The sequence below is a fragment of the Lepisosteus platostomus genome, chromosome 4, assembly GCF_059453375.1.
Source record: "Lepisosteus platostomus isolate fLepPlt1 chromosome 4, fLepPlt1.hap1, whole genome shotgun sequence".
In the NCBI taxonomy this organism is placed as follows: Eukaryota; Metazoa; Chordata; class Actinopteri; order Semionotiformes; family Lepisosteidae; genus Lepisosteus; species Lepisosteus platostomus.
This window is the reverse complement of record NC_142614.1, coordinates 47254229-47266893: the sequence shown is the minus strand read 5'-3', so window position 1 is coordinate 47266893 and position 12665 is coordinate 47254229. Positions and strand designations below refer to the sequence as shown.

General features: G+C 42.0%; 1 protein-coding gene and 1 long non-coding RNA gene across 2 annotated transcripts; one reads left to right on the top strand and one right to left on the bottom strand.

Annotated features, from left to right (window-relative positions):
• Window positions 1-1095: 1095 nt before the first annotated feature.
• LOC148673271 (TOG array regulator of axonemal microtubules protein 1-like) lies at window positions 1096-7450 on the top strand. Its single transcript, XM_088629688.1, has 6 exons — window positions 1096-1469; window positions 3904-4639; window positions 4787-5022; window positions 5619-5768; window positions 5877-5929; window positions 7189-7450. Exons 2-5 carry the CDS (start codon window positions 4505-4507, stop codon window positions 5920-5922), a joined length of 567 nt encoding a protein of 188 aa, XP_088485814.1. The 5' UTR covers window positions 1096-1469; window positions 3904-4504; the 3' UTR covers window positions 5923-5929; window positions 7189-7450.
• A 2820-nt stretch (window positions 7451-10270) lies between these two features.
• On the bottom strand, window positions 10271-11399 carry LOC148673270 (uncharacterized). The gene is made up of 2 exons (XR_015936165.1): window positions 10818-11399; window positions 10271-10765 (listed from the first exon to the last, which is right to left on the bottom strand). It is a non-coding gene; the product is annotated as an uncharacterized LOC148673270 (long non-coding RNA).
• Between the last annotated feature and the right edge of the window lie 1266 nt (window positions 11400-12665).

The window sequence follows — 12665 nt, the reverse complement described above, 5'->3', positions numbered from 1 at the left end:
TTTTTGTACAGATAAAACTTTGTGGAGGGCGCGGTGGACATCACAACATTCTTGCCTGTGGGGTTGGGGATCACAAAATTGACAGCTCTGTTCCAGCTCTGTAAAGATAACTGTCAGAGCAGTGCTGATCGTTATTATTTTTTTCACTTTTCTCCTCTATGTCTCTGTGTCTTCCCTGCAGGTCCGATAACTCCCCTCCTTTAGCAGCAAGGCCTCGCTTGGCTGGAATCCCCTCCAGAAAGCTGATGGCTGCTTCCAGAGTGGAGGACAGCCCCAACCAAGGTGCTGACAGCTGGAGCTGCTGGCCTGTCATTTGTTTGAATGTGTTTGATTGTGTGCTGAGAAACCAGCCGTGAGACTGGGCAAAACTGAACAGTAATTAAACATTACAGCTTGGGTTTTGAATGGGGCAGTCTGTTTCAGTTTTTTCTTTTCTAGACTAGATTACTGCATTTCCTACACAGTAGCTGTTCATTATTGCTGCCTACTGGGTCTTATTTAGAGATAAAGAAATAAAGAATAACACCTGCCCACATTTTTCTCAGTTGATTTTGGCATTTGTACTTCGGCATGAGTGTCAGTGTGTCTGCTGTTGTGGGTTTTGACAGGTGAAGGGTGTTGAGAAATGCGGACTTTGTTTTGCAGGGCCTGGTGAGCCTGAGGAGGACAGGCTGATAGTGGTGTCCCCTCCTGCTGCCAAACCCCCGGCCCGAGTGCCCCGCAGAGTGTCCAGAATCCCCAGACGTGAGTCGGCTGCACCATTGGTTAAGATGTCACTAATGATAACAAGGACTGGCTCTGAAGGATAATTTCAAAACACAGACATCCCATTCCAATTGGTCAAATTCCCATGCATGAACACAACCTACTGTACGTGATTTCTTCTCCTATTATTATTTTCTGAGGAAAAACAGAGGAAAATTAACTATTAAGCTTTGATTCTTTGTTAAATTATGCGTTATGTGATGCATTATGTGATAGTTAGCCCACAGAGGAATGATAATATCAGATGGGAATGCAAGCTTTAACTAATCTAATGTAGTCAATGTGACTCTGGATCATGATGATAGACTGTGATAGACTCTGTGTCAACAAATGTGTAACTTTGGGAGAGATGTGATGTTTTTTAAGTCATAACAATTTGTTGGTATAATTTCTGAGCCTCAATTTGGTGTGTTGCTTTAAGTCTAATCTGGCTATTATCACATTATTACTTTAATATTGTTGTGTCCATTTCAGTGATGCCTATCAGACCATGTAATTAAATCATATATTCCAACTCACTAAAACATTGCTTTGGTCACTTTGCCTCTATAGGAGTGTTGGGGAGCTCCACTCGTGTTGCTTCTCATCAGAGCCTGATGTCGTGCCCTGGGCAAGGCATCAGCACTGGCAACACAAGTGTCGAGCCCCTGGCGCGAGTCTATGGGCAGGCAGTCCAACAGAACAGTTACCCCCAGGTCCAGGAGGTTAGTAAGAGGCCTTTATTTCTCTTTGCTTTTGTTTTGAGTTTTTTACAAACAAAACTTTTGAGTTTCAAAAAATGCTCTGTAGGTCTTTCATTTTTGTGTTTCACCAATGTCCTAGTTTTTTATAATACCTTCTACAGTATATTTATTTATAAACACTTCACATCAAGACATCAAAAACAATTTAGACATCAAAAACAATCAAGATTAGTAATAATGTCTCCATCAGCATATGTACTCTGTATACTGTAATGCCATAGCACACAAGTGTAACTACAGTATATTATGATCAAGTCCTGTCTACGTACTGACCTAATATTCACAACAACAGTATTTGAAGCCCTATACAGACAGTATTCTGGAATAGAATATTAGAGTATTTAGATATAAAAAATACAGCCTGGAAATGAATTGACCCAATAATAACAAACAGCAAAAATGTCTTCAGGGGTTCACTATATAGGAAATAATAATGATACAGGACTAATATGTTTCTTTTTCCATCTATAGTATATTTGGTATTTGAGGGATTTGATCATTTTTGGACCGGCCAGATTGCTTACAATGATCAGACGCAGTTATTTATCTCAGAAATTAAAACATTTTTACATTTTTGTAGACTCTGGTGGATAACTTGTGAAAGCCTTTAGCTTGCTTTTAGAAAACACCTATCAAATCCCTTGCATGGCACTTTCATCTATGTACTGTACTTAATTATATCAGCAGCATTATAGAGTTGCCGTCATATGGCTGTAAGTTATGTTACGGCAGCAAAATATAGAGGAAACTCAAAATAAAATGCAAAAAGGCTTGCCAGATATAATAATAATAATAATAATAATAATAATAATAATAATAATAATAATACTAATTGCTTACACTTATATAGCGCTTTTCTGGACACTCCACTCAAAGCTCTTTACAGGTAATGGGGTCTCCCCTCCACCACCACCAATGTGCAGCATCCACCTGGATGATGCGACGGCAGCCATAGTGCCCCAGAACGCTCACCACACATCAGCTATCAGTGGGGAGAAGAGCAGAGAGTAATGAAGGCAATTCATAGATGGGGATTATTAGGAGGCCATGATTGGTAAGGGCCAATGGGAAATTTGGCCAGGACGCCGGGGTTACACCCCTACTCTTTTCGAGAAACGCCCTGGGATTTTTAATGACCACAGAGAGTCAGGACCTCGGTTTTACGTCTCATCCGAGGGACGACGCCTGTTTACAGTATAGTGTCCCCATCACTATACTGGGGCATTAGGACCCACTTGGACCACAGGGTGAGTGCCCCCTGCTGGCCCCACTAACACCTCTTCCAGCAGCAACCTTAGTTTTAGCAAACTATGGAAGATATTAACAGACGTTCGGGAGGGATAACAATGACAAGTCAATCTCACACAGCTGTTCCTAATCACCAGCATTATAAAACTAGCTACATACAGTATACTGAACTCCAACACCTCCCTTCACATTTATCTCAAACATTCCTCCTACGCCCCATCTCCACCTTGCAGCTACCCCTCGGTTCACTCAAATGACTGGGGTTCGAGACTGCTTGTCTTATGGCCAGGAGGCTGCCTATTAACCAGATGGGTTAAACCAAATTTTTCTAGGTAGGTATTGCTAGCATTCACAAAACATTCAGTTCTTGGATGTTGTTGTCCCTAGTGAAATAAATGTTATGAACACAACTCTACTGGCATCCAATAATAATATTTATAAGACGCAGTAGAAAAATATATATAGAATTTATGGAAATGTCTTTAAATTGTGTTTGTGTCTTTAATGATTGGGATTAGACTCTGAATATACTGTATGCGTATGTATAATATTTTTTTTTTATAGTAGAATTTTTTTTTATACTGTACTCCCCCAAAAATACACACAACAGCAACCAAGTCCTGAGGGTGACAAGTAGTTACAAAAATGTTTTGTTCTTCTCTTTTTAGAAAACGTAAGTAAATTAAATCATATCTGTTCTGTCAATTTGTATGATTTTTTTTTTACAATCCAAGTTGTTTATGCTACAGATGATATATTCTTGTGCAATTTAGTTTTAGCTGAGATCTGAGCAGTTGATTACTCTAAACACTATCCTTTCCTTTCCTTTCACTATCCTGTTCCCAGGGTGATTTTATTGCTGGCTACACAATTGCAATTTCTTTTTCTAATTTGCTAATACTGGCACTGACACTGATACTGACAATACATCAGTACTGTTTTTTTAGGTGGAGCAAGTACAAGTAAATGTATATGAATACTATGAATCACAATTCAGTGCTGTGAAACAATTTATGTCATGGGGTCCAACAGTAAATATTTCAGAGGACTCAAAGTAAAAAAGTTTACCAGGACTAGTCCAGCTGGTCTCAAAACTGAACCAGGCCAGGATTCCCCAGGGTTAACTTGTGCTTTTCTGTTATTACAGACACACAAGATGGGGCACGTCCAGGACCGGTGGAGGAGCGTGGGGAGTCTTAAAAAACGCCTGCGCATGATAGGGGGGGATGGATCTGCAGAGGAGAGGGATAACATCTCTTTTCCCCCTCTGAAGAGTACCCCCCATATCGCAGGTCAGATCAGCATCTCCCACACATCTGCACTGATTTTCTTTCTCACTTTCTTCCACCACTTTCTTTCAAGGTCAGGTTTTTTTCCTTCTTCTAGAGCTTTTTTACTGATGCCCCGAGGCAGAAGCCTTTCACGATCTGCTTTTGTCAAATCAGTGGTGACCAAACTGATCACAGAACGTTTCCCCACTCTGTTGTGACCTTTAGATGAGCTGTCCCCTGCCCTTAAAGGGAAGACTAGAGATGGTCCAGAGCACCCTGGGCTGCAATCCTTCTCTAGGCCCGAGCTGGCCCTCACCCAGAGCCTTCAGTTTCTGGCCTCTGACGACTGGTAGGCATAAAGCAGTACAATCAGCATCCACCTATTCCGTTTTCTATGAATACAATTCTGACTAGTGAAAATACAGACCTTGTTGCCCATATCTCTATACAGTTAGACCTCTTTCCTTGTCCTGGTTGATGTATTTCTTTCCGTTCACTGAATTCAGGGAGAGGAAGGTTGATGGACTGAGCTTTATAAGGCGTCTGTCCCAGCATCACCCTGCCATCCTGATCAGCAGACTGCACGATGTCTCCCTGGCGCTCGTGCAGGAGGTGTGATCTCTCCAAAATATTAATTGTTCATTTGTATGATTGCTTTTCACTGTTTTTGTATCCATTCTGAACCATTCATATAGAATGGTTCAAGAGAGGGGCACAGACGAGGCTCTGCAGTGCTGACGGTGGTTTGCCTTTCCCCAGGTGAAGAACTTGCGATCAGCTGTGTCTAGGATGGCAGTGGTGTGTCTGGGAGACGTGTTCACCTTCCTGAAGAGAAGGATGGACCCGGAACTGGGGAACACAGTGAAGGTGCTGCTAGAGAAAGCCGGAGAATCGAACACATTCATCCGACAAAGTGTAGACAGCACACTGGACTGCATGGTGCAGAGCTGTACCCCTGCTCGTGCAGTCAACGCGCTGCTGAATGGAGGTCTGAGGTGAGGGCAGAAATATACAGAATAGAATAATACCCAGAATCTTAGGGTCTGACTTCAGGAGCTGTGAAGGGTCATTTACGTTTCATGGAGCTTGAAATCAAAGCATGTAATAAAGAATGTTTACTACAATGTTAATATCCATTCGTTTTCTAACCACTTTCTCCAATTTAGGGTCATAGGGTAGCTGGAGCCTATTTCTGCAAACAGCGGGTGTAAATCAGCCCAAACCTTGGACTTGTCACCAGTCCGTCACAGGACAGACACACAGACACAGACACATGCACACTCACACCAGAAACACATGAGAACACACAAGCAGATAGCACCCCAGGTCCGAAATTGAACCCATTCGACACTGCGTGGCAGCAATGCTAACCACTGCGCCACCATGCTGCCATACAATGCTAACATACAGTACTTAAAAAAATATAAAAACAACATTAGACGGTTAAATATAATTTTTTATCATTTTAAAAGAAATCTGGTTAAGCATTGGAAAATGAGGTCCACATTGCCAATGGTTAGGTGACAGGTTGATATGGTTTCAATCAAAGTAACAGCTCAGTAATATACAATACAATGTTCTGTGTGCACAGTCACCTGAACTCCAGAGTGAGGGCGTGTATGGCTCATCACCTGGCAGACCTGGTGGAGAGGATGGGTGCACATAACCTCCCCAGGGATATCACCAACCGCATCCTGCCTGCTGCCACTCGGCTGGCACAAGATGCCTCCCAGGAAACCAGGTACAAGCTTGCTCTTTTCCTAGACGGGTAAGATGGTGATATGCTTCAAGGAGCCAGCTTTGCAACTCCGTGGTGCAATGAGTCTCATGCAAAGATTTGTCATTTCAGACACTTTGGACAGCGGTTGCTGTCTTCCCTGAAGCACCGACTTTGAGCAAAAGGTACTGTCTGTGTTCTGCGGTCCTGTATTTTACAGTACAGCTCTAATTTTAAAACAGAAACATTTCATTTCCTTTTAATTGAAAATGTAGGTCTAAAATGTATAAAATCACAATCTACATTCACAAACACTTAATAGGGGACAATATACATCATTAATAGTCAGACTGTTTATTTTATTAAAATAAATATTACATTTAGTATGTGCTTTAGAAAGTTATAGAGTATTAAATATTGTAATACATTTCTACCAATGCATTTCTTAGGTTATCCTTTTACATTCATAGTACTAATCTGGAATATGTTTAGCTTCCAATGTATTTAAAGGTATCGCTCACTAATTAAAAACTACTTTATTTTTTTAAATGTCTGTTATTCATAATCAGTGAATGAATTAAAGCAATAACTGAATTGTGTGAAAGATGAAAAATGAAAGTACTGTGGCAGGCCTGTTCTGGTACACCCTTAATTAAATGTAGATGGGCTGGAGCTTGAGGCTCCCAGTGATGTTGCTTGACTGATTGATGGACGTATTGTATTCCATATGCTTCATGTACATGATCACCCAGCCATTGTCTATCCTGGTGCCAACTTCCACCTTTACCAACTCTCCCACTTTTGTGTCTGTTAGACTTCCACAGAGAATAAAATCAGAAAGTTCACAAAAAGCTGGATGTGAGCTGTTGACTAAGTGCACTGGAAGCAAGCGCCCTTGATGGAAGGCTGATTTCTAGAAAGTAGTCCCCAAAATGAATAAACCGATATAAGAAAACATAAGAGAAATATATGTAGAAAGAAAAGTCATTGCTTATTGCAAGACAGAAGTTAAAGATGCAATTGTTAAATATTCTGAGCAGCCCAGGGCACAATACATAGAGGTTAGAAGAAGTGTTGTGCTGTTTTTTACAATTGGCTTTGTTAAACCAATATGCTAACAACAAAATCAGTTTGGTTTCTTTCAATTTGATTTAAAAATACTACTCAAATATCAAATGCTTTATTAAATGTTTATTGCTGTATTTAGTCTTAATCTATTCAAATCTATCGAAAAATAGATGGGGCAAAAGACAGGGTTTTTAGTGACAGAATAAATATTTTTTATAGAACATTTAAGCTTGTCTGTCCTTCAGGTTTCATTACAATATGGGCTTTGTTGTTTAAAAACATGTTTAACAAAATATTCATCAGGAAACAATGGAGTGTGATGGGAGTGAGCATTTCTTTACAAAAATGATTTTTCTTTTGTTCATCTTTCTCACAGGGTTACTCCACCATCCTTCGCTCTTTGCCATCTAGCACTGCCACCGTCACACTGGAACTGTCCAGCTACAAAGCCACGACTGCCCATGATCAGAACACCCTTCTCAGCCGAATGACAGGAGTGGCATGAAGCCTTCAGCCAAACTTGTTTGAACCAAGAAGTACAAGAAACTGGTTCACTCTTGAAAGCACCAGGCTCAAACAAAATACAAAATGGGCTTTGTCTTTTAAGAAGGTGTTGAATAAACCTGCATTTCCTTTCATGTGTTGTCATCCATTTTGCTGCAGGATATAACCTTGGAAGCACACTAAACAAAACCTATGTACAAAACCTCTGACTAAGAGTAGGATAGGTGATTGTTATGGATAAGTTAAGATGTACTGAACAAAGTAACATTTTACACACATCAATAAAAATTTAAAATTCAGAAGCATTAAAAATTACCCCAAGAAAGCTAGCGCCTTTTTCTTTCAGTCTTACTTCCACCGTGGAGTCTTAGATCATGGTTGAACTGAATTTAACGGGACATATTTTAACATGGAGTGTTGCTAGGGCTGCAAACATCAGTACCTCTTCCAACAGGAGACACTTTTATGTTCAAATGCGGAACTTTGTGGGTCACAAGGGTCAGCTTGCAACCGTTCTCACCTCAAAAGCTGAGGGGTCCTCACGCGTCATTCTGTTGCGGTGGGAGACATGAGTGAGCACAGTGTCGTGTGTTGATGAGAAGTTGCTCAAACCTAACATTTCCGAAGCGGGGGAATGGGCAGTACGGGAATAAATATGATGGTGGAGCGTTGATAGTGCTACGCCGAAATAACAGATTTGCAATTTTTTTTAGTCAAGAAGCAATACAAAAAGAAAAAAATCTCCCACTCCTCCTCACTGAAACATTCATCGCAATGGCAGCTCCTCCACCTTCTTCTAAATTAAATAAAGTGAACTAGCGCTTCATCAGTAAATCCCCGTAAATGCCCAAACCCTACAGAACTGGTGCCTTCAGAGAGCACACTACATCTGTAAAGATGACAAAGCAGTGTTTATCATTTTTTTCACTTTTCTCCACTGTCTCCATTAGCACCTCTAGGTTTGAACAGTAAAGCACAGTAGAGATTGAAACTTTCTGTCTGCTGGGACTCATTTAGAGTTAAAAAGATAAAGAAGATAAAGACCTTGCCTATGTCACGATTATAGTCCCCCCTCCTTAAGGGTCCTCCAGCCCTTTCACTTGTGACTTTATTCTATGCACCTGCTCCCTATTCCCAGCCCACCTTAAAAGCCAGGCGCTGATGCTCATCCGGGCTCTGCATCTGATTTCCATATCGTGCGAGTCCGGGACCTGGAAGCGCCTGGTCCCGTTAAGGTTTTAATCTCGGGTCCCGTTCCTGTTCCCTGTCCGCCGGTTCCAACTCGACCTTCGTGGTTTTAATTCCCTTCTTTTGATGGATCTCCTGGTTTTGGACTTTCTCGTGTGTTTTTGGATATTCCCTAAGGACTTCTCTTCTGGATTGTTCGCCTCGGCCACACCTCCCCCGTGCACCAGCGCACCTTGGACACGCCCCCCTGTCTTCAGCCCCATTTTCCTGCATGACGTTTCCCTAGTGTTTCCCCACTCCGTCGGACTGTGTTGTCCGCATAGGGTCCGGAAAGAACTGTTCGTTACAGCCTATTTTCCTTCTCAGTCAGTTCTTGCATTTGCCCTCATTGTGTTAAGGTTGGTGCGTGTGTCAGTGCGTATGCTGCTGTGGGTTTTGATAAGTGAAGGGTGTTGAGAAATGTTAACCTTGTTTTGCAGGGGTGACCTCAGATGTGAGTGTAGTGAGACAGCAACTGACCTATTGTAACGGGCCTGCTGAGCCTGAGGAGGACAGGCTGATAGTGGTGTCCCCTTCTGCTGCCAGACCCCCGCAGAGTGTCCAGAATCCCCACATGTGAGTCGGCTGCACCATTGGTTAAGATGTCACTACTGATAACAAGGACTGGCTCTGAAGAATAATTTAAAAACACAGACATCCCATACCAATTGGTCAAATTTCCATGCATCAACACAACCTTATGCATTATGTGATAGCCCACAGAGGAATGATAATATCAGATGGGAATGCAGGTTTTAACTAATCTAATGTAATCAGTGGGACTCTGGATCATGATGATAGAGTGTTTGTAGACTCTGTGTCAACAAATGTGTAACCTAGGCAGAGATGTGATGTTTTTAAAGTCATAACAATTTGTTGGTGTAATTTCTGAGCCTCAATTTGGTGAGTTGCTTTCAGTCTAATCTGGCTATTACCATATTATTATTTTAATTTTTGTTGCGTCCATTTCAGTGATGCCTGTCAGACCATGCTTTTAAATCATATTTTCCAACTCACTTACACTTTAAAAATAAAACAGGTGATGCAGTTATTAATATTGTTTTTGAAATGTTGAGCATTTCTTATGTTGGGTACATAGAGGGTATCTTCTAAGAAACAAATTTGTAGAGAATGTTTAAACCAAAACATTTACATTAGTTCTTGTTATTGCTTATGACATGACTTGCTTCTACTGTGTTGCTTTTTATTTACTCAAACATTCCACTTTCATTTCTTTAATTCAAGTATCTCCTTTGCCCACAGAGGTAGGGTGTTTTTCTTAAAAAGGCTCCTATGTATTTTCTCCATGAGATTTGTTTGAAATTGGGACAGAAAATCTGTATTTGTAAGGTTCAGTATGTAGCGATTAAGATTTAGAGTCTGTCAGTGTTGCAACTTGTAAATCAGTGTGATGGGCTGTGCTGCAGTTGTCTTTGAATAGGATGGAGTTCACCAACTGAACCAAAGGAGAGAAATGGCAGCTAGATGGAAGTGCATTTAAAACCAAGAACAGGAGGCCCATCTTTATGCAAAAGGTTGTAGGAGTCTGGATCAAGCTAACCAGCTATGTTGTCAGATCCAATCCAATACCCTGGTTTCAAATGAGCCACTAATTACCAAATAGGCTAAATTACCTGTGGGCAGGCAGTCCAACACAACAGTCAACCCTACATTGAGGACGTGAGTAAGAGGCTGTAGTGTCAAACAAATGACAAAGTTCAGGTGTCTGTGAAGCAGTAGTCTCTTTATTCATATGCATATGGAAGTCCGGCTTGCAACCACCAGACTTAAAAAATAAGTAGCTGAAGATGGTCCTTTATACCTTAAAACACAAAGAGTTACTATGACATATTCTAAACAAATGATGAAACAGCAACACCTGCCAATTAATTATATCTAAGTTGCGGACTAGACAACAGTTAGTTCTTTTCATATTCTGGGCGTACAGACAGCTTACCAAAATCTTACTGACCAAGGACAGGCAGCATCTTTATATACATTTGAGCACAAAGCCTACGTCAAGCCACTAGACTGCATAGTTTGCAAAAACATACAAAATCAAGAAAATGATATTATTATCTCACGTCCTGGGCATCTCTCATCTCTTCATTCTTCAGTCCTTTATAGAAATACAAACCCAACATGAGCTCTGATTATTATTTGTGGCTGATTGATAAAGTATTGATTCAATATCCCCATTTATCAAAGTAAAACTCCTTACACTTAACAGGCACACTGTCGGCCCCCCTCAGGAAGCCCATCAAACACAGAAACAGTAACAGCATAATAATTAATGTTCATTCAGTCTCTGGTGCAGTGGCTTGGTGGCAGTGCGAAGCGTAGATCCAGCGATCTCATCCTGTCACTCAGATGGCAGAGTCAGTTGTCAGTTGCACTTGATTTGGTCCCTCCCCAGCGGGGATGCAACATCTGGCAGGGTACATCTTCCTCACCCACAACCACTCGCGAGGTATCAGGTCGTGTCTTCCCTCTACTGGAGGTCTCCAAACGTCCAGCACCTGTTCACCAGCCTCATGCACTGCTTCAATTAACAATCTACAATACTACAATAGAGAATTAGCAAATTCAGTGATCCATTAGCCAGATTTGGCCCTCCAGGAAGGTTCGTTGGTTGGCCCGTGATGAATTCAAACAGGCTCTGTTACACAGTTCTGTTTGATCCAGCCCGCAGGCTACACAGAACCGCAGGCAGAACATCTACCCAAGGTGCTCCTTCAGTCTGATGTTTCGACGATCTTTCAGAGTTCTGTTCCTTTGTTCCACTGTTCCAGCAGACTGAGGGTGATCTCAGTCCATCTCACCCCAAACAATGCAGCCACAGCCTGACACTTTCCCTGTGAAGGGCATCCCTTCATCATAATACAAGCGGCAGGGCACTGCCCAACGGGAAAACAGATTATAAGAGCCCAGGTTTCCCTTTACAATTGTCAACTTGCCACTGCATGAAAGGTTCCTCAGGAGCAGGCCTTTTGAGCTGTTGCACCCGCACCTGAACTGTAGTTGAGTTCCTTTGATAAGCATCACATCGAGATATCACAGAAGTGGCTACTGCTTCAAATCAGGTCCCCACCCAGTTTTGGGTAACCAGCACACCATTTGTCTCACACCCGGGTGTCCGACAGAGTGCCTTTGTCGGCCTACAAAGGGCATTAGGCTGTGAGGGCATGCAGGGCGTCCAGTGTGCTGGCAGCACCATACCCAATCATCCTGCAGCCCCACATTCTTTTCTAACCATGTCCATTTCTCTACTTTAGAGGCCTCAGCCTGAATGTCCTGTAGCTGTCCCCTTTTCACCAGCAGAGGTTTCACAGAGGTCTCAGACTCCTGCTCTACCAGGACTGCTCACCTGACAGCTGCATCTGCAAAGTTGTTCCCTCGAGTTACTGGAAACATTTCTTTATGATGTGATTTACACTTTACCACAGCTACTTCAGTCAGTAGCTGCAAAGCGTCTAACAGTTCAGAGACAAACCCAACATTCTTAACTGGAGTCCCTGCCGTGTTGAGGAAATCCCTATTCCTCCACCACCATCCAAAATTGTGGCATACACCAAATGTATATATAGAGTCTATATAAAGCGCTACAATTTTCCATTTAGCATATTTACAAGTTTCAATTTACAGTTTATACAGGCACAACACATAAACATGGCCCCTTGGCCACCGCATCGAGGGGTCCTGAATAATAACCCACCAGACGCTACCTCCATGCTCCTGCGCCAGCACAGCAGCTCACAACCCATTTCTTTCACTCACACACAGATTACATACAGATGATCCGTCTGAGGGAATCCAGTCCAGGGCCAGTGCCTGCAAGAAAGCTTGTTTCAAAACATTAAAAACAGTTTCTACTGCAGGGGTCAAGGCAATTTTGTCTTTAGACTGCACTACCCCACTTAAGCCAGTTCGTCACCAGGCGAGCTCGCTCAGAGAAGGCATTCACCCTGGCTTTATCATGTAGTTGGTTTTATACCCTTTTTTCCGTCCGAAGATCTAATACTTGGAGTAGCCCGGCCTTATGGATTCCCTCATTAGGTAAAACAATCACAATATCACATAACTCTTTTGAGGTAGTTCACATAAATGCTATTTCATACAGAA